Consider the following 22,093-nt stretch of genomic DNA (forward strand, 5'->3'; position numbering starts at 1 on the left):
CATGTGCCAATTACGTCTCTGGGCTGCATGTTAGACTAAACATATTGATTTGCTAGGATGACGGAAATAATTGACTCTGTGGCCTTTAAGTGAGATTTCAGCCAAAAACGTTTTCTTGTTTTTTTTTTTCTTTTGAATTTAGTGGAGAAGTATTAGGATCTCTGTCCTGTTTTTACTGCCTTCTTTGTGTTCAGTGGGACAGGAAGTGAGGGAGGATTCAGGCTGCTATAAAATTCTGACATAGGTTTCACTCTTCCTCCCATTGAACAGAGGTTTATACATTCTGGCACAAAGGTGTGCTGAGAATGTATTTTGACCTGTGCACATGCCGATCAATGCACATTTTAAAGAAATTTGCAAACAGGCAGGTAAGTTTGCTGCTCTTGCCTTGGCAGGCTAAGCCCTGTATGAATCTTGATGACACCTAAAAGGGCTTTCACATTCATTGAACATGTGGGCAATACACTCTCTAGGGCTTTGTTTCCACTTGTGCAACTCCAATGCCGTGCAACAGAGTAGTGCAATGTTTCAGAGTCACGCAGGACCCCTTCTTCATCAGGCATGTGACTCGACGCCAATGTTGTGCAACTTTGAGGTGCAACTTTACACTCTGTGGATCGGGGTCACATCAAGAGTCACATTGGGGTAGTGCAGGCACCTCTTCAAAGTCGCTGCGATACATAGATTGGAACGGGTGTCATCGAAATCAATCGGCAGCTAACAGGTTGTCATGTTCATTAGGCATGTGGTCAATACACTCCAAAGGAGTGTTTCCCCTCATCCTGTGAGGGTTACCTATTCTCCAAGGCTCCCCAGGAAAACAATCCGCTTCAGACTCTTCTAAGAGAAGATATGGAGGAACATGACTGTATGAATCCTGGTTCAAGCAGCCAAAAACAAAGATGACCACACCTAATAGGTTGTCACAGTCAGTAAACATGTGGTCAATACTCTCTAAAGGAGTTGTTTTCAGTCATCCTGTGAAGGGACAGGATCCAGGAAATAGGCGCATGTCTCCTACCGAGCCTGAAAAAACATCTTCATCCGCTGGGATGTTGTCCCTGTAATCAAATGCTAAATGCATCATCTATCAGGGAGCCCCTCTGCTGGTCTCAGGGGTGGCATATGAGTGTTAGTGCACTGCTTCCCCATTGAGAGTGATTATCTGGGCTGTAATGGATGTTTGCCTTATTACTGAGATACTGAGGTTCCTTATGGATGAGGCACTGCTGCTTAATAGTAATTGAACAAGCTTAATGCTTTTGCCTGTCTTCTGTTTCTGCAGAAAAGCAAATGCCAACCCCAAATAAATACCAGTGCTACCAAAAAAGGTAAGGGATAGTGCCCATCTGCTTCCCAAGAAAACCGGCCTCTTCAGACTCTCTTCCAAAGAGGAAGATGCAGAGAAACACGACAGTATGAATCCTGCTTTGTTCAAGCAGTCAATGATGAAGATGACGAGGACCAAAGGGTTGTCACGTTTCATTAAGCACATAGTGGGGACACTTCAAAGGCATTGTTTTCACTCAACCTGTGCAAAGATGATCTACTCTGGCAACAGCCAGTTTTCCTTCCAGAACCAGTCAACTAGTCTCAGAACCTTCCCAGGCTAATCAACCCTCCTCAGACTCTTCCAAAGAAGATGCAGAGGAGCATGATTGTATAAATCCTGCTTTGTTCAGACAGTCAGTGATTAAGGTGATGCTAGACACAATTGTCACAAATCATGAAGCATATGGTCAATACACTCTAAAAGAGCTGTTTGGACTTGCCTTGTGCATAGGTCATCTATTCTGGCAAGGTCCAGTTTTCCTTCTACAACCAGTAATTGGTCTCAAGAGTTTCTCAGGCCAACCAACCTTCTTCAGACTATTCCAAAGAGGAATGTGTAAAGGAGGATGACTTATGTCTGCTTTTTATTTCCTCTTTCTAAAGCTGGTGAGATGCCTTAAGATAGAAGGAAAGCAGTGGACGTATTTCAAGGACTTTTGAATCATTGGGCGAGGGCCCTGGAGGTGCTACAGAGCTTTGGTTGATTGATCAACTTTAGCAAGAGACAGCTAGTTCCCTCACAGAGGTTAGAGTATCTGGGCGTTTCATTAGACAGTGGTGGGGAAGGTGTTCCTTCCGCAGAAGAAGGTATTCCTATGAATCTCGGTGGTCCGAGCTCTGAAGATGAGTAATTCGATATCAGCAAGACATTGTATAGGGGACTTAGGGATGATGGAACGCAGAAGTCCCCATAGTGGCCAGGGCTCAATGGCATCTCAGACACCTTCAGTTTGTTTTACTTCAGCAGTGGGACAAGAGCTCTCTAGGTCAGCAGTTAGTGCTTTCCCATTTTGTCGCGCAAACTTTGGCATGGCGGACTAAAACCGGGCAACCTAAGGCAAGGCCTTCCGGTTTTAGTCACAGAAGTGACCACGCTTTCTTCCAACGCGAGCCTAAAAGGTTGAGGATCTCACTGTCTGGACCAGGTTGCTCAAGGAAAATGAAAGGGAGCGATTCCTCGTTTGTCTTGAGTTGATGGCAGCACAGAAGGCATTACTGACCTTTGCACCACTGCTTCAGGGCCATCGTGAGATGTCAGACAACAGAACGGCAGTAGCATATGTATCGAATCAGGGAGTAACAAGGAGCCTTTTTGCAGATTGCGGCACAAATCTTTCGGTGGGCGGCATGCAAGCTGTTGACCTTGTTAGTCTCTTATCTTTCCGGGGTGGATAATGCAAGAGCGGACACTTAAGCACATGCTTTCTGGATCAAAACAAATGGGTGTTGAATCAGAAATGTCTTGTACAATTGTTTACTCAGTGGGGCACCCCGGAAGTGAATTAATGGCATCTTCTCTTAATGCTCAGATGCCGGTATTCGTCTCCTGGTTCTTCCATCCGAAAGCCAGGGGGCAGGATGCGCTGGATTTTCCGGCCTGTATACGTATTTTCTTCAACTTCTGAAGATGAACCGTCCATAGTTTCCACTGTTGAGGAAGTTGTTGTTAGCTCCGCCGGTGGCACTTTGGAGATCTTCTCTAGGATGGCATTCTTCACTCCAATATGGCACAGCTCAGTTTGACGGCTTGGCTATTGTAAGAAGCAGATTTGCCCTGATGGGCGTAGCAGAAGAGGTTCAGAGGAGGTTGCTAATTTCTTTGCAGATATCCTTGAATGTTACATACTATGGAGTGTGGAAAAGCTCTTTGAGGTGGCAGCTATTATTCGTTTCAATCCTGAGTCTCCCTCTCGTAATGTCTTGGAGTTCTTGCAATCGGCCCTAGACAAAGGGCTTAGCTACAGTATGGTCAGAGTCCAGCTGTCAGCCATTTCAGCTCGAACAGAAGTTCGTTGGGCAGAAGATCTTTTGGTGACATGTTTTAGGCAGGCAACCATTAAATCAATATCAACAGCCAGACGGGTCTCTGAAATTCAAGCTTTCTCAGCCAGGTCTCCAAATTGTGAGCTGTTTCAGGACAGAGTGGTTCTTCGTCCAGTTCCATATCTTCTTCCGAAGGTTGTTTGGCCTTTTCATATAGGTTGGGAAGATATTGCCCTCATTGTCTGCAGTTTCGGAACAGGAAGATTGGGCAGGGGTGGACGTATCGGGTCATTTCCTAGTACCTGCAGGGAGCAGAGGCGTTCAGACTGGCGGATAACTTGTTCATCCTACCATAAGGGCCTAAAAAAGGGGTGAAATGGCCCCACCTAGAATCCTTTCCTCTTGGATAGTCCATCAGACGAACATAGGTAGCTTTGGGGCTTTCACCTCCAGAGGGGGTTCATGCACATTCGACAAGGGCGACATCAGCTTCGTGGACAAGTCACACCAAGGATCCAGTGAATGTGGTGTGTAAGGCTAAAAGTTCCCTAACACTTTTATCTGCCATTACCTTTTGGACCTGATGGGTGGCCCTTCCTGGGCTTTGGGCACTTTGGTGCTTGCTTTCTGCTCTTTCTGTGTGATATTAATACAATTCTTTTGCATTTAGACAGCGTAGTGTCTTGTTTTTTTTGGTCCCGCCCTTTTCTTGTTTTCATGCTAGTTATATCCCATTCGTAGGCTGACATGATTAGCCCCAGGAATAAGGAAAATTGTTACCATAATTTTCCTTTCCTGGGAGCTCATCATGTCAGCCTAGGGTTTCCCTCCCTGGTATTCTGTCGCGAGGTGGTGTTAAGAACGCTGGGGGGTATGGGGAATCCCTCCTTTTTTTATTTGAGCAGGGGGTTGTCCTGTGGGGTCAGAGGGCTGGAGCTGACAAAGTCGTAGGCTGACATGATGAGCTCCCAGGAAAGGAAAATTACGGTAAGTATGGTAACAATTTTCCATATTATTGAATAGCATGTCTCTTCTACAATAAAGAACCTGCCTGATCACAATTTTATTTTTTCTGTTTAATTCTGGTTTATTTCATGAAAAATTGGTAAAGGAGATATTGCATCTGCAGTGGTCCCATTTATTTTAAGAAAACCTGGGCAAATAATCAATTTATCAGCACCTTCCCAGTGTTAAACCTATGATTAATAACATGCCTATGTATTTCAAAGGTTCCTAGTAAATTAATGAGCGAAGGTAGATGATCTGGTTCTGGCTGGGAGACCAATTCAGCTGTGAAAACTGAACAAAGCAGTAACCACACACACCCAACATGGCAAGGGTGATATTGCCTCCCCACGCCTGTCAATTGCCTATGAAAAGCAGTCAGGCCATGGATCGCTTTTCAGTCCTTGCTGCTTTTGTGAATGAGCCCTAAAAAAAAAAAGAGTCCTGCTAACCTATAAAAGCAGTTCTTATCTACAGGATTAGGGATTAGGATAAAAAAAAAATGTCCCGACAAATACACACTACATTTTATATATATATATATATATATATATATATATATATATATATATATATATATATGTATGTCACCCCCTGTAAAATAATTTTACATTTTGTTGTTTTGCAGCCTGAAACTAAGACCGATACCTTTTTTTGTTTTAACTAGCTGCATTTGTTCAGTTCAACTTATTACATCCAAGTGAATAATATAACACCAACATGTCAGGGAAAAAAAAATCAAAAACAGAATCACTGAGTTGAAAAAATGATCATCCCCCTCCTAAAATTGAGTTTTAGGCCGGGTTCACTCCTATGCGAATTAGATGCGGGTTTCCCCACATCCAATTTGCATAGCAGGAGAATGTTTCTGGCTCCCTATGGAGTCGGTTCACATATCTCCGTTGCGGCTGCAGAGTGCACTGTGCGTCTTTGGCTCCGAATTCAGGCATAGAATCGGCCCTGATTCGTCCCTGTAACTGGGAACGGACACACAGCACTCCTGTGCGATCCGCAGTGGGTTACAGTGTGAACCTGGCCTTAAACTCAATCAGGTGTAGCTGATCACCTTCTCTGGCACACAAAGCCATTAGAGACTCAACTGTGATCAGCCATGTGATTATTTTAAAAGGGGGGTGATTCTTTTCTATGCCCACTGTACATACATGCATACATACCCATACACATTTACACACACACACACACACATACCGTGTTTCCCCGAAATTAAGTCCGGGCCTTATATTTTGGCAACAAAAGACCCAGTAGGGCTTGTCATGTGCTATCTTCTCTCCCCATCTACCTCCCTGCCTATCAGAAATCCCCAGTTGCCAGTGGAACTGAGTAAAAAAGCTTGTAAAATCCTAAAATGCAATGTATTACAGTATTATATCATGTAAACTGTGCATGTTTCTGTAATCTATATTTGATAAATGCCTTCTTATAGCACCGCTCGGCGCTTCCTTGACCTGCCTGATCCCTCTTCCCCGCTCCGAGCACTGCAGAGGGAGGGGGCCCGAGATCCCCCGCTGGCAGTATCAGCTGAGCGCCGTTCGGTTCTTCTATGGCTGCCTGATCGGTCTTCCCCCACTCCGAGCACTGAAGGAGGGGAGCCCTAAATCTCCCGCTGGCAGAAGAGGAGAACAGCGGGGGACCAGCTGAACGGCGCTTGCATGGCCCGCCGGAGCTCTTTCCTGCTCCGAGCACTGCGGGGGGGGGGGAGAGACATCCCCCGCTGACTGCTGGGAGGATCGAGAGCAGCGGTGGACCAGCTGAGTGCTGTGCACTGCTGTAACGAAGGTATTTATCACAAATAGATTACAGAAACATACACAGTTTACAGTGCATTTTAGGATTTTACACCCACTTTAAACTAGGACTTATTTTTGGGTTAGGGCTTATATTGCAGCCCTCCCCAAAATATACAGTAGGGCTTATTTTCGGGGAAACACGGTACGTTCACATACGTACAAACGGTGTAGGCAAATGTGCTGCGTTTGCAATCTGCATTTGAAGCATCATTAAGATTACATGGACACCTGCAGAAGATCACGCACCTACCGTGTTTTAAACCAAGGACAGGGAAAACACAGGTTTCCCGCACCATGTTCTGATGTGAATGGGCCCTTACGGACACAGCGGTATTTTGATTTGTGGCAAGAAAGAGCTTTGTATTTATTTATATTTTCTTACTTGGGAATGTGTTGTGATTTGGTAATACCGATGCATTACACTTCCTCACTTATGACGTGTAATTTTTTTTTTTTTTAATGATAGCTCCACTTACATTATTTTTTATGTGTAAACGAGTGCTTTTTATTTGTTTCCAGCTACCGTACAAGAGAAGAAATTCAGGAGGTGAGGAGTAAGAGTGACCCAATAACCCTTCTAAAGGACAGGATGTTAAACAACAACTTATCCAGCGTGGAGGAATTGAAGGTATTTGATTCATCCTGTGTTGCATCTTTTTTGTGTGTGTGTTTTTTTGAGTATGTAGATAACCTCATTGCAGATCCTAGCTTGATTAAGTTCTATGCATACAGATGGAAAATTTAAAGACACAGTGGGGGGGGGGGGGGTGCAGGTACCCAGAAGTGTCTACGTATATCTGCCCTGCCGCTGTCTTCAAACCTCCTTGTCACACTTGGTACCAGGCCACTATGACAAGCCCTGACACAGCCCAAAACTTGCACGCCACCTACTACCTTACTGTTTGGGGGGGGTTGCACATCATAGGAATGGCCTACTAGGAATGTGTGGTGCTGAGTTTACCAGCAAGTCCAGCTAGTGTTCCCCATCCAGGCAAACCTTTTGCCTTTTTAAAATGCCCTGAGATTTGGCTGTGACATGAGGCTTGGGAGAAGCCGTCATCTCCAGTGCCTTTCTTCCACTCTCCTTAGGCTCAAACTTTAAAGTTGTAAATTTGCAGGCTTGCACAAGTGTTTGGCGGCTGGTTTGTGGGATCATGACTGGTAGCCCCATCCAAAGTTTAGGAACCTTTAGAACCATGTGGAACCCAGAATCTATTTGTTAATTATTTTATTTTTTTATACAAGTATCTACTTGATCCACAGGCCTATTCTGACACTTTTTGTTTACATGTAACAATTAGTATTTTTTGCTAGACAATTACCTAAAACCCCCCAGACATATATTTTTTTTAAAGCAGAGACCCTAAAGAATACATTGGTGGGTTTTGCAATTTTTTGGTGCCACACACTATTTGCACAGCGGTTTTTCAAACTCCAATTTTTTTTTTTTTTTAAATACACTGTTTTTATTTTAATGCAAAAGAACACAATACATAACCCAATTTTATGGTAAAATATAAAGATGTTACGCCAGGTAAATAGATACCAAACATGTCCCGCCTTAAAATTGCGCATGCCCGTGCAACGGCAACATACAAGGTACAATTTACTATCCATAGGCGACGCATTAAAAGCCTTTACAGGTTATCACTTTAGATATCCACAGGAGGTCTGGTGCTAAAATTACTGCCCAGTATCTGATGTTCGCAGTGATGCCTCACATGTGTGGGCAGATCGCTGTTTGCGTGCGTGGGGCCGGCGCAAGCGTTTACCTTTACACCCAAGGACGGGGACGCCTACATATTATATTTTTTATTTTTTTTATTTTTTTTTACACTGTCTCTTTAAATTGTATCTTTTATCACATTCATTGCTGTCACAAGGAATGTAAACATCCCTTGTGACAGCAACAGGCATGTGACAGGTACTCTTTATGGAGAGATCTGGGGTCTATATGGCATCAGGCCTCTCCGCTGCCCTTAAATGCATTTGATCACTCTAAGATTGGTGAGATCAAATGCTTTTGATTTTTTAAAATAGAGCCATTTACATCTGGATAACCTGTAAGTGATGTCATCGCTTCAGGTTACTATATCATAGAGCTGAACAAAGCCGATCCGGTATGTGCTGGGCTCTATGATCCAGCGAGTGGGACGGGAGATCCAGGTAAAGCCGCGGCCTGCAAAAGCAATCCAGCAGCTGGTTAGCTGCTAGGATTACTTTTACAGGAGAATAGACCAACGGCTCTAAAGAACGGTACCGGGTAGAACTGCACAAACTCCAGTGAGGTAAGGGTATGTCACTGGAACTGAAGTGGGTATTTATAACAGCACACAATCCAGGATAAATTCATACATCAAAAATAGCAGGGAACCATTGCACGCATTTTGTGTAAGTCGAGTACAAAAAGGAAAAGTATAAATCTTAACACCAGCAATGGCATCAAAGAGTAGTACCAATTATATACTTACCAGAAAAAAATTGACTTTAAATGTCAAATATTCCATTGTCTCATACACCATCTCTTCCTAGCCAGCCAATCTAAAGTACACAACATCACAAAAAAGAGGGTACAATGAAAGTGCTGTATTAGCCAATCGTGAGTAAGGAGTATGGTGGGCCATGATAAGGAAACAAGTATGACGGTTTGGATTTAGATATTAAAATTCTGGGAGCTCTCCTTCAGTATTCAACCCTTGAAATCTTAACAAATGAATCTCATCAATCTCATGACCTACAGAAAAGGATTGGCAGTAATTGCTTCTGTTGCTAACAAACCTTATCTTTTGCAGGAAATCGATGTTGAGGTGCGGAAAGAAATAGAAGAAGCCGCTCTCTTTGCCACTACTGACCCTGAGCCCCCTCTGGAGGAGTTGGCACACCATATTTATCATAACGAAGCACCGTTCGACGTACGTGGTGCAAACCCCTGGATTAAGCACAAATCTATCAGCTAAACATCCCCAGTACTCATAGTCTTTCTATGTGTACCATATACTCATTTGTCTGTTACTGTCAACGCTTCAGTGGGCACTGTTTCATGTAACATTTTCCCACGTTACTGGGATAAGGAGCAGACAGTCCTTTTCAAGCATTTTATTCTAAGCAGATGGACTTCTAAGTGGTTGGAAAGATTTAAGTCTGCCAATTGCCTTAGATTCTTCTGGTGACACATTAAACATTAAAGACACTCCAGTGTCTATTACAGCATCGTGTTCTATCCTCAGTACATTACTGAGCTGTTATTTATAGGAACTCTCCTGTTTTTAAGTGTGTGTGCAGACAGCTAATCACGTGTCTTACCATGTTTGCATTCTGCAGTTATTAAAATTTGGCCTTAAAGAGTTATTTTTACTGTAATTGTTCCTATGTACCTTTTTTCTTTTACAACTCATAAATCCATGCATAATTTTCACAAAATGCATACAGCCCAATGTTGGTATCATATTTTGTCTGATAAGAAAATAGATTATACGCACAAGTAGACCAGCAGTCGCCAAACTGAGGCCCGGGGGCCAGATGCGGTCCTTTGCTTGCCTTTATCTGGCCCTTGGGGCACTATTACTCCCAATGCCATTAACAATGGGGTACTCTTCCTCCCACTGACACCAACAATTGGGTACTTTTCCTCCCACTGACACAGATTGGGTACTCTTCTTCCCACTGACACCGATTGGCTGCTCTTCCTCCCACTGACACCAAGGATTGGCTACTCTTCCTCCCACTGACATCAAGGATTGGCTACTCTTCCTCCCACTGACGCCAACGATTGGGGTACTCTTCCTCCCACTGACACCAATGACGGGGCATTGTTTCTGATGCCAGAACATTTTCTGCTCCCACTGGCCACAGTCTGGATCTCTGAAGTCTGAAGGATAGTAAACTGGCCCTTTAGAAAGTTTGGAGACCTCTAAAATCCTTGTTTCCAAGACAACCCCTGATTGTCACAGGGTCAGAAAGTAAGGTGAAATCTTCTGAACAGGGGCACGGACAGCAAAACAAATGTTACAGGGGTGTTAACCCTTCCCTATGCTATCCAAAAAACTTAAATTCATTTTCTGGCTGGAGTTGCACTTAAAAATTTACCTGTTCCAACTTAAAGCAGAACTTTATCCAAAACAACTTGATAAAAAATAATGTTCTTTAGTAAGGAACAGTAATAATCATGCTACCAAAATAGGTGTGTGCTGTAAACTGCCTCCAGCATTGCCCCTGTTTCTATTTGCTGGAGGCTGCCATTTTGTTGAAGCCCAGAGCCCCTGAACAGCAGTAAATCATAAAGCGGAACCAAAACCATCGAATTAACAGTTTAAAAAAAATGGAAAATTATATCATACTTACTGTAATTTTCCTTTTCTGGTGCCTATCCATGGCAGCATACTGGTGATAGAGCTCTGCCTCGACTCCTCCCTCAGGACTAGTGAATAGCATAAATTAAAGGCATAGTCCCGCCCCCAACATTCTCCGTAAAATAGAATACCGAGGTTGGGAGTGTATGCTGCCATGGATAGGCACCAGGAAAGGAAAATTACGGTAAGTATGATACAATTTTCCGTTTTCCTGGTGCCTCCATGGCAGCATACTGGTGATAAATAACTAGCTGACATGGGTGGGATAATGCTTAACAATAAATGTTTAATTAGAAAGGGACATTGCAACCTGAACTGCCCTCCTTCTGAACTCAACAGTCGTGAGAGCTCCTGGATCATGGTAGTGTCTGCGGAAAGCATTGTGAGAAGACCAGGTGGTGGCCCTGCACACCATCTCCAATGAAACATTAGCTCTTGCTGCCCAGGAAGTTGAGACTGCCCTTGTAGAATGAGCATTTACTCGGGATGGAGGCTCCATATTCTTCACCCTGTAGGCCTTCTGGATTAATTTTACAACCCAAGATGCCAGAGTTTTTTTTTTTTTTTTTTTTTTTGCCACCTCAGTGAGTCTTATAAGAGACTTAATCCACCTTATCAGTGTCATCCATGTCCCTTCACATGTTCACATCATTTGTAGCTTTGTTTGCAGATATACAAGTCATTTATTAACAAAACAATATAAAAATTCATACTAGAGGTCCTTACTTTATCTTTTTACCCCAGCATTACCACATATGATCCCCAACCCTTACCCAACCTTATGTTTTGATCTCTCATCTGATCTAGCAGAGGTTTCAAGAGCCTTCTCCTTGCTAAAGTTTCGGGCGCGAGGTCTGTATACACTTGAATCTCTTATCCTTCAAAATTTAGAGGGGTTTTAGTTCTCATTTTGGATAGAATTGCCACTTTGTCCTCATAAAATCTAAATCTAATTATTACATCTCTAGGCCTCGGGTGTTCTGTATTGTATAATCTTCCGACTCGGTGGATCCTTTCTATTTTTTTGGAACTCTGCTACCCCTTCTACAAGGAGTGGGCCAAGGATTGTGGAGACAATGTTCCTCAGATCTTCTCCTTTGTTTTCAGGAACAGAGCGGAGTCTTATGTTCTGTCTTCTTTCTCGATTTTCTTGATCCTCGATCTTGTAGAGAATTTTCTTCTGATTTTGTCTAGAAATTTTTAATTGCTCTTTGAGATTCCTCAGCTCCAGATCTAATTCGTCCGTTTTTTTTTTTCTCCGTTGTTTCTACTCTTTCCAAAAGGCTTCCAAGGTCTGCTCTCACCAGGCCTATTTCAGATTTTATTGAATTCTCCATCTTTTGGAGCATGTCCCTCAGTTCCCCTTTGGAAAGCATCTGGGCACTTGTTCTTCTTTCTTCCACCCGACTTAATTTCCATCTCGCTTTCCATTATTGAATTCTCTCTTGATTGCGCCATCTTGTCTTCCCCTTTATTTGGGGTTCCCCCTTTTCTCTCCGTCCTTGAGCCTCGAAGTCCCCCCCTCTTGGGCTAGCTCCTTGGGACATATATTGTTTTATTGTGCTACCAGCGGTCTTGTCCTTCGGGGTTTTAGGTGCTCCCCCTTTTCCTGACTTGGCTGCTGCTTTATTCATCGTTCCCCTCTTTCTTGACCCTCCCGTTTGTTTCCCCAGCTTTAACCACTTCACATCCGGGCCATTTCTGACACTTCGCTCCTACATGTCAAAAATCATCATTTTTTTGCTATAAAATTACATAGAACCCCCAAACATTATATATGTTTTTTTAGCAGAGACCCTACAGAATACAATGGCGGTCATTGCAACTTTTTATCTTGCACGGTATTTGCGCAGCAATTTTTCAAACGCGTTTTTTTTGGAAAAAAAACAGTTTCATGCTTAAAAAAAAACAAAACAGCAAAGTTAGCCAAATTTTTTTGCATCGTGTGAAAGATGAAGTTATGCCGAGTAAATAGATACCTAACATGTCACGCTTCAAAATTGCACACGCTCGTGGAATGGCGCCAAACTTTGGTACTTAAAAATGCCCATAGGCGACGCTTTAAAATTTTTTACTGGTTACATGTTTTGAGTTACAGAGGAGGTCTAGGGCCAAAATTATTGCTCTCGCTCTAACGTTCGCGGTGATACCTCACATGTGTGGTTTGAACACCGTTTTCATATGTGGGCGGGACTTACGTATGCGTTCGCTTCTGCGTGCGAGCTCACGGGGACAGGGGCGCTTTAAAAAATTTTTTTTTTTTTTTTATTGTTAATTTTACTTAAAATTTTTTATTTTGACACTTTAAAAAAATATATATTTTTTTTGATCACTTTTATTCCTATTACAAGGAATGTAAACATCCCTTGTAATAGGAATATGACACGATCAGTCCTCTTTACAGTGAGATATGGGGTCAATAAGACCCCACATCTCACCTCTAGGCTGGGAAGCCTAAAATAAAAAAAAAAAATAAAACGATCGCCGCTTCCGTTTTTTTGAATGCAGAGGCCGGGCGTGACGTCATAACATCGCGCCCGGCCTCCGAACGATCATAGAGACTCCGGCGACCATCTGGTCCGCCGGAAATCTCTATGGTGAACATCCGGCGCCGGCGGATCCGCTATCCGACTCACCGATCGCTGAGGTGAGTCGGTAGTAGCACCGGAGGGCGGCGGGAGGGGGGGGATGTCCCCTCCCGCCGCCCGTAAGAACGATCAAGCGGCGGAACAGCCGCTATGATCGTTCTTATGGTGTACGGAATCGCCGGCTGAAAATGCCGGTATCTGAATGATGTCTGTAGCCTCAGACATCATTCAGATATAAGCCCTGAAAGTGGAGGCCGTCATATGACGGCCTCCGGATGTCAAGTGGTTAAATCCAACCTGCTCCCTCCACCTGTGGGGGAAGCCATCAGAGAGGGGCAAAGCAAAAAAAAAAAAAGGGGAAAATGAAAAGAAAGGGGGGGTGTATTTAACCCCGGGAAGTCCCTGAAGCGTACAGGGCCCTAATCACCGGCCGGCCTGTCTCTTCTCCTTACTGCAAACATGGTAGACCAGGGGGGTAGCAGTTTTGTGTCCAGCAATAAAATCCCTCCTCTCACCTCCCCCTCAAAGAGATTTCTTCGGTCCGTCACACCCCACTCTTTACTCCTTTATTAACCCTTCCAGGTATATGACCTTTTACATTCCTCCGTTACATGCAGACCATTCAATTTGTATATTTTCCTTCAAAGCCTTACTTTTCTGAGACCATAAATAAACAGAAATTACTTGCCCCGTATATTCCTCTCCCCTTCACAGCCCATCTCCAATTTGTATATGGCAGGTTTCAGCATATCCCATCTTTCAGCATTCTAGTTACTTACAAGTTTCCCTTGTTTAAATCAGCAGAAAAATTGGGTATTCCAATACCTTCACCTGCCCACCTCTGATCACCTCCTTCTTGCCTCATATCTTCCGTTATAACAGTGTACAACAAGAAAAAAAAAAATGCTTCTACTTTACCAACTCCTGGGCTCTAGGGTGTTCATTGCTGGTTACTCTCCGTTTTGACCGGTATCCTTCTTTAGAGAGAGGTGTGGGGGTTGGGGGGGGGGATGGATGATGGCCCGACCTCCTGCGCTCGCCGTCAGCCTCTCGGCTTGTCGGCTCACACGCTTCTCCTTCCTTTCCTACCGGGTGCACTCGACAACGGCGTGCGGGGCTCCTTCTCTTTCCTTTTCTCTCGGGTCCGCTCAGCAGCGGCGTCGGGGGATCTTTCCTCCTGTCCTGCAGCCGTACATGATCCTCTTTACACGGCTCACCATTCTGGGGAGGGGACGCACACAGTGGGGTTCGCTGGAGAGCCCGCTTCCTCCGGCTGACACACTCTCCTCTCTCCCTCCGTGATGGGCGTTACGTCATCACGCTCTCCTGTGACCAAGATGCCAGAGTTCGAATGGAAGCTTCTTTGCCGCTGTATTTACCGAATGGTACAATGAAAAGTCTCTCAGAGTTCCTGAAGGGTCTGGTGGCCTCTAGGTAGGCCCTGAGCACTCTGGATATGTCCAGATCGTGACAAGATTCCGAATCTGTCTCAGTAAATACTGGTAGTGCCCAAGGCAACAAAAGGTGGCTTGGAATAGCGACCTTAGGTGTGAACCCCCGAAGGGGGCTAAGCTCCACGCTGTCGGGGAAGAAAGAGATGTGGTCATCACCTATCCCTAAAGAATAAAGTTCTGAAATCCTTTTGCCAGATGTAATGGCTAGCCGGAAAGCCGTCTTCAGTGTCAGGTTCCATATTGCTACTTGTTCCACTGGAGCAAAGTAATGGTCAGATAGGGCTTCAAGAACCAGGGATAAATCCCATTTAGAAAAAGACAGTCTGTTAGGTGGGTGAATCTTTAATACTCCTCTGAGGAAAGTGACTACTAAAGGCTCTTCCACCCATCTTTTATTTGTTGCGGCAGAGATTGCTGCTACCTGCACTTTGAGAGAGCTTAGACCAAGCCCCAGATTCAGTCCTGTCTGGAGAAAACCTAGAACATTTGACGTAGAAGGAAGGATTGGATCAAACTAATTTGTGGTAGCAAATGACAAGAACTTGTTCCATATTCTTGAATATATGGTATTGGAGCTTTCTGGCTCCTAGGAGGGTTGTTATGACCCCTGGGGAAACATCCTAGGGACTTGAACCTTCGCCTCTCAACCTCCAGATTCGAAGATTCAACTTCTGAGGGTATGGATGAACTAGACTGCCCTGCGCCAGTTGAGGGAAAGGAGGGATCCTGATTGGAGAGCTCACACTGAGGCGCATGGCTAGAGGAAGCCAGGGTCTCTTCGGCCAATATGGAAGTACTGCCAGTACCTGGACTGTCTCTCTGAGAAGCCTCAGGAGGAACTTGAATATTAATGGCCAAGGGGGAAAGGCATATGCCTTGGTGAACCTCCAGGGGCATGACAGGGCATCCATTTCCTCGGCTTGCGTATGTGGCAGGCGAGAGAAGAATCTGGTCAGTTTGGCATTCTCCGGAGTTGGAGACAGGTCTACCTGAGGAGGATCCCAAAGGCTGGCAATTTGATGGAAGACATGGGGAAGAAGGGCCCACTTGTTGTCCAGGAAGTTCCTTGACAGCGTGTCCGCTTCCGTGTTCAACCTGCCCGGGAGATACATCGCCCTGAGGTCTAGGAGGTTCTTCTCTGCCCAGAGCATAATCGGCTCTACCTCCCTGAGGAGTGATCTGGTGCAAGTGCCCCCCTGCTTCTGCAGATACGGGACAGCTGCCCTGTTGTCCAGGCGTATAAGTATTCTCTGGCCTCTGATTTGAGATGCCAATGAAGTCAATGCCAAGAATGCTGCCCTCATCTCTAGGATGTTGGATACCACTCCCTGGGTGGAACAGAACCATCTTCCCTGTATCCTGGTTTTCCCGCAATGGGCTCCCCAGCCTTGTCCGCTTGCGTCGAACGTAATTGTGATCCAGGGGAGGGAGCCCAGATGAGAAGGTTTGGAGAGGTTTTCCGGAAAGGTCCACCAATGAAGACTCCTGCGCATTGCTCCCATCAGCAGGATCGTCTGAGAGAGTCGTTGTTTCTTCCACTGCGCCAAGAAACTAATCTGGAAATACCTCAAGTGCCGATGGGCCCAAGGAATCATCGGTATGCAGGCAGGCATTGTGCCAATGAGGCTCAGACATTGTGACGCTGTTAGATACGGGCTCCGGATGATCTTTACCATTCTCTGGATGATGATCCTCATCTTCGGAGATGGTAATGATACTGTCCCCTCCTGAGTGTTGAACATTGCACCCAGATAGATCATCCTGTATAGGTGCAAGTTGACTTTTTTCGAAGTTTATCAGCCACCCTAGCTCTCTCAGGGACTGGAGAAGAATGTCTCGGTGATATACCAACTGATCTGGACTGCTTGCTAGGAGGAGGATGTCGTCTAAATAGTGGTATATCCTCAAACCCCTCTCCCGAAGGGGAACCAGAGCGGATATTAGAATCTTGGTGAATACCCTGGAGGAGGTGCACAGACCGATGGGCAGGGCTTGAAACTTCAGGTGGGTCCGTCCTAAATCTTAGATACTTTTGAAAGGCAGGTAGAATTAGAACGTGTAGGTACGCATCCTGCAGATTGACTGAAATCATCCAATCTGGTGGCTGAACTGCCTGAAAAAATTGTTTGCAGAGATTACATTTTGAAGCTTTTGGGGTGTATGTGCCTGTTGAGCCTCTTTAGATCTATCACAGGCCTCCACCCACCTGTTCTCTTTGGGACCAGAAATAGGGTGGAGTAGAAGCCTACGAAGCGCTCTGCCAAGGGAACCGGCACAGCTGCCCCCTGAAGCTGGAGTGACGATATGAAGTGTTTTAGGGCTTGAGCCTTCAGCGGAGAGGATGGAATCTCTGTTCTTTTGAAAGAACTCTGAGGTGGAAGCTGAAAGAAACTCCAAAAGTGCCCCCATTGAATTGTTGACAGGACCCAGGAATCCTGGCATCGGTCAGCCCAGACTGGAAAAAACTTTAGCCTGGCTCCCACCGGAAGTGTCTGGGCTAATCTGGCGTCAAAAGGACTGCTTCTGCTCCTGTGGAATCGGAAGGGCCTTCATCTTTCTGTTCAAAAAGGATGCCTGAGTGCTCTTCCAGGGTCTCCCCCCCCCCCGAGAGAAGAGAAAACAACATATGCTTCTTTTTTTTTTTTTTTTTTAAATCAAAAACCACAAGCCTGGGAAAATGGTAGCTGATCCTTTTGTGATTCCTTTGCATTCATCATAGGATATGGTAGCAGACTGCGTTCCTGTGAGGAAACTCTGCGAAAAGACCCTAACAAATCCACAGAGGGGTTCCCAGTCGTATCAGCGCTGTGAACGGCCCAAGAACAGGGACTGCGCTCGTCGGGAAAGGCTAAACCCGGCGGATGCTGCCAAAGGCAGCGGTATGGACGTACTGCTACTCTTCACCAGCACAAGAGGTATGAGGGAAAAAAAGGAGAATGTTGTAGGAGGGACTATGCCTTTAATTTATGCTATTCACTAGTCCTGAGGGAGGAGTCGAGGTGAAGCTTTATCACCAGTATGCTGCCATGGAGGCACCAGGAAAGTTAAATTCCTGGAATGTCAGGATTGCTAACTGTCACATTTGCTTGATTTAACCAAACTGTTAAACTGTCAAATGGCCGGTATCATAACTGATCACATATGCAGCACCATGGCAGTTAAAGATCAAACCGAAGCAGCTTCCTTGGCTGTAAAGGATAGGAGGGTTTAATTCCGCTTTAATGCTGTCAGCGGATCGGGCTCTACAAATTCAGCAGTGCCTAAAAATGGAGAGCAACTGAGCATGTGCAGAGCAGGGTAAGACGCTATTAGTGGATTTTAAACAGTATAGGCACTTGTATTTGTTTTACATTGCTATACCTGCAAAAGGGGTCAGCCTGAAGTGATCTAGCAGGACTTTATTTTCTGACTAAAGCTCCACTTTAACCACTTGCCCACTGGGCACTTATACCCCCTTCCTAACCAGACCAATTTTCAGCTTTCGGTGCTCTCACACTTTGAAAGACACTCGCTCAGTCATGCAACACAGTACCCATATGAAATTTGTGTCATTTTTTTCACACAAATAGAGCTTTCTTTTGGTGGTATTTAATCACAACAGTTTTTTAAATTTTTTGCGCTATAAATAAAAATGGACCGAAAATTTTACGAAAAGATGCATTTTTCTTTGTTTCGGTTATAAGATTTAGCAAATTAGTAATTTTTCTTCATAAATTTTGGCCAAAAGTTATACTGCTTCATTTCTTTGGTAAAAATAACCCAAATCAGTGTATATTATTTTGTCTTTGTGAAGGTTATAGTCTATACGCTATGGTGCCAATCATTGAAAATTTGATTACACCTGATGTACGCCCTATCCTATTTCTTAACTGTCACTAGCCAGGACGGTACAAATACCCTTCAAAGTAGACATTCCAAGGTATTTAGTAAGAGGTATGGTGAGTTTTTTGAAGTTGTAATTTTTTTCCCACAAAATTGTCATATTAACAGGTTATTTCTCTCGCATGGCATATGCATACTTGCAACTACACCCCAAAACACATTCTGCTGCTACTCCTGAGTATGGTGATACCACATGTGTGAGACTTTTACACAGCCTGGCCACATAGAGGCCCGACATGCAGAGAGCACCGTCAGGTGTTCTATGGACATAAATTACACATTTAATTTCTTGGCTACACTTTTGAAGGCCCCGGAGCACCAGGACAATGGAAATGCCCACAAAATTACCAACTTTTGGAAAGAAAACACCCTAACATAATCTAGGAGGCATAAGGAGTGTTTTGAACATGTCATTTTTCCCACAAGTTTTAGAAAAATGTGGAAAGAAAATAAACGCATTTCTATTTATTTATTGTACGCAAAGTTGTAAATTTGTACAATATTTCTAACACATAGCATGTACATAGCAAAAATGACAATACATTCTGCTACTCGTCCTGAGTATGGCAATACCACATGTGTGGCCACATACAGAGGCTCAACATTGCAGTAGCACCTTCAGGTGTTCTAGGGACATAAACTTTTGTGAGGCTGTGATGAACACTGTGCAAGCACTGATGTGTTACATATCAGCACTGATGAGGCATGGATGGGCACGGATGAGCACTGCTGGGCATGGATTGAGGCACGGATGAGCACTGCAAATCCAGCCAGCTCATGCTGCTGCAGTCTCCCTCCTCTCCTCACACGTATCGATCGGTGTGAGGAGAGAAGAGACCTGAAACACTGGTTTGTTAACAAAGTGATCACTCCGCTGTGATTGGCCCTTTACCCTGATCAGTGATGCGCTGGTTCCTGAGCGATCAGCCATCATGGACACTCCCAGCTGTTCCCCCCCAGGGCATCAATAGACATCCTCCCAGAACTAGCCGTTATCCGGCTATAGCGCAGTCGGCAAGTAGTGAAGAACAGACATACAGAACAAATCTTGTTTGTATCCCTGTGATACAAACTGTTGTAATTCCTACACTGTTGATTTGGATGTAAATACCCTCAAATTAAAGCTGAAGTCTGCAATTAAAGCACATCTTGTTCGTTTCATTTCAAATCCATTGTAGTGGTGTATAGAACCAAAAAGATTAGAATTGTGTCGATGTTCCAATATTTATGGACCTGACTATACACATGAATAATGCCACGTTTGTCCCAGAAGACATTTGCCATCACTTTTACCTGCAGATGCAATTGTTTTTTTAACATTTTTTTAATGAAACCTCATTACCACCCGCTGTTCCATGCACGCACTAACACAGTTGTCTGCCATCTTGATTAACGGTCTCTGGACTGGCCCTTGACATGTGAGCCGCCTATCAGTAATAGGACACACTTGTCACTTACAACTGTGTGTAGTACCACCACGCTAGCATCCATTTTTATACCTGTAAAATGAAAAGTCCCAGTTTAAAGTGGAAGTAAGCCCTTGTATCGTTTTCAGCCAAGCAACCTGCCATCTTGGCTGTTTAATCTTCAACTGCCACGATGTTGCACATGTGATCAGTTATGACACCAGCCATTGGATAGTTTGACAGTTTGGTTGAGAGCACATCCAATGTGACCGTTCCATTCCCGGCATGTACAGTTGTGCTCATAAGTTTCCGTACCCTGGCAGAATTGATGATTTCTTGGCCATTTTACAGAGAATATGAATGATAACACAAACTTTTCTTTCACTCATGGTTAGTGTTTGGCTGAAGCCATTTATTATCAATCAACTGTTTACTCTTTTTAAATTATAATGACAGCAGAAACGACCCAAATGACCCTGATCAAAAGTTTACATACCTTTGTGATTTTGTCCTGATAAGCACACAAGTTGACACAAAGGGGTTTGAATAGCTATTAAAGGTAACCATCCTCACCTGTGATCTGTTTGCTTGTAATTAGTGTGTGTATAAAAGGTCAATGGGTTTCTGGATTCCTGACAGACCCGTGAATCTTTCATCCAGTGCTGCACTGATGTTTCTGGATTCTGAGTCATGGGGAAAGCAAAAGATTTGTCAAAGGATCTGTGGGAAAAGGTAGTTGAACTGTATAAAACAGGAAAGGGATATAAAAAGAAATATAAGGAATTGAGAATGCCAATCAGCAGTGTTCAAACTCTAATCAAGAAGTGGAAAATGAGGGGTTCTGTAGAAACCAAACCACGGTCGGGTAGACCAACTACAATTTCAGCCACAACTGCCAGGAAAATTATTTGTGATGCAAAGAAAAAACAACAAATAACTTCAGGTAAAATACAGGACTCTCTGAAAACATGTGGTGTGGCTATTTCAAGATGCACAATAAGGAGGCACTTGAAGAAAGATGGGCTGCATGGTCGAGTCGCCAGAAGAAAGTCATTACTACGCAAATGCCACAAAGTATCCTGCTTACAATACACCAAACAGCACAGAGACAAGCCTCAAACCTTCTGGCACAAAGTCATTTGGAGTGATGAGACCAAAATTAAACTTTTTGGCCACAACCATAAACGCTTCATTTGGAGAGGAGTGGTTTGGTTTCAACAAGTCCTATGATGAAAGGTACACCATTCCTACTGTGAAACACAGAGGTGGATCGCTGATGTTTTGGGGATGTGTGAGCTACAAAGGCACAGGAAGTTTGGTCAAAATTGATTGCAAGATGAATGCATTATGTTACCAAAAAATACTGGAGGAAAATTTGCATCAGCCAGGAAGCTGCGCATGGGACGTACTTGGACATTCCAACATGACAATGATCCAAAACACAAGGCCAAGTCGACCTTCCATTGGTTACAGAAGAATAAAGTGAAGGTTCTGGAGTGGCCATCTCAGTCTCCTGACCACAATATCATTGAGCCACTCTGGGGAGATCTCAAACGTGCAGTTCATGCAAGACAGCCCAAGAATTTACAGGAACTGGAGGCTTTTTGCCAAAAGGAATGGGCAGCTTTACCATCTGAGAAGATAAAGAGCCTCATCCACAAATACCACAAAAGACTAATTCAAGCTGTCATTGATGTTGAAGGAGGGCAATACACGGTATTAAGAACTGGGGTATGTAAACTTTTGATCAGGGTCATTTGGGTAGTTTCTGATGGCATTATGATTTAAAAAGAGTAAACACAGTTGATTGATAATAAATGGCTTCAGCCAAACATTAACCATGAGTGAAAGAAAAGTTTTTGTGTTATCATTCATATTCACTGAAAAATGGCCAAGAAATCATAAGTTCTGCCAGGATATGTAAACTTATGAGCACAACTGTAACTGTTTTTTGAAACTGTTCAATCTATGGGTTTACATCTACTTTAACTTAAACGCCCCTCGTATAATTTACTGATGCCTAGAATTATAATGTAGTCTACTGCGGCTCCTTATCTGTATGGGCACTTTTATCAAAAAGTTCTGCCAAAGATGAACTTGCCTTTAAGTCCTGAAAACTGGTATGTAAAATCTAACAATAATTTATCGGACCGATTATAGGCCCATGTATTTACACCTTTTGCTTGCAATGATATGAAGCATTAACTGGTGATCAGTGTATGTTGCTTTACACATAGCGATTCTGAATATCGGTGCTATATAAATATTTGAAAGAATGAAACCACA

General features: G+C 44.0%; 1 protein-coding gene across 2 annotated transcripts in view; it reads left to right on the plus strand.

The window, feature by feature from the left end:
* PDHA1 (pyruvate dehydrogenase E1 subunit alpha 1) overlaps positions 1-9,476 on the plus strand; it is a 57,575-nt gene extending 48,099 nt beyond the window's left edge. For both annotated transcript variants that reach the window (XM_073616466.1, XM_073616467.1), the window contains 2 exons: positions 6,648-6,756; positions 8,921-9,476. In XM_073616466.1, the coding sequence (XP_073472567.1) occupies positions 6,648-6,756; positions 8,921-9,085 (274 nt within the window). In that variant the 3' untranslated portion in view covers positions 9,086-9,476. The remainder of the gene's footprint in view (positions 1-6,647; positions 6,757-8,920) is intronic.
* Positions 9,477-22,093: the final 12,617 nt, after the last annotated feature.

Source organism: Aquarana catesbeiana, linkage group LG02 (genome assembly GCF_042186555.1).
Source record: "Aquarana catesbeiana isolate 2022-GZ linkage group LG02, ASM4218655v1, whole genome shotgun sequence".
Lineage (NCBI taxonomy): Eukaryota > Metazoa > Chordata > Amphibia > Anura > Ranidae > Aquarana > Aquarana catesbeiana.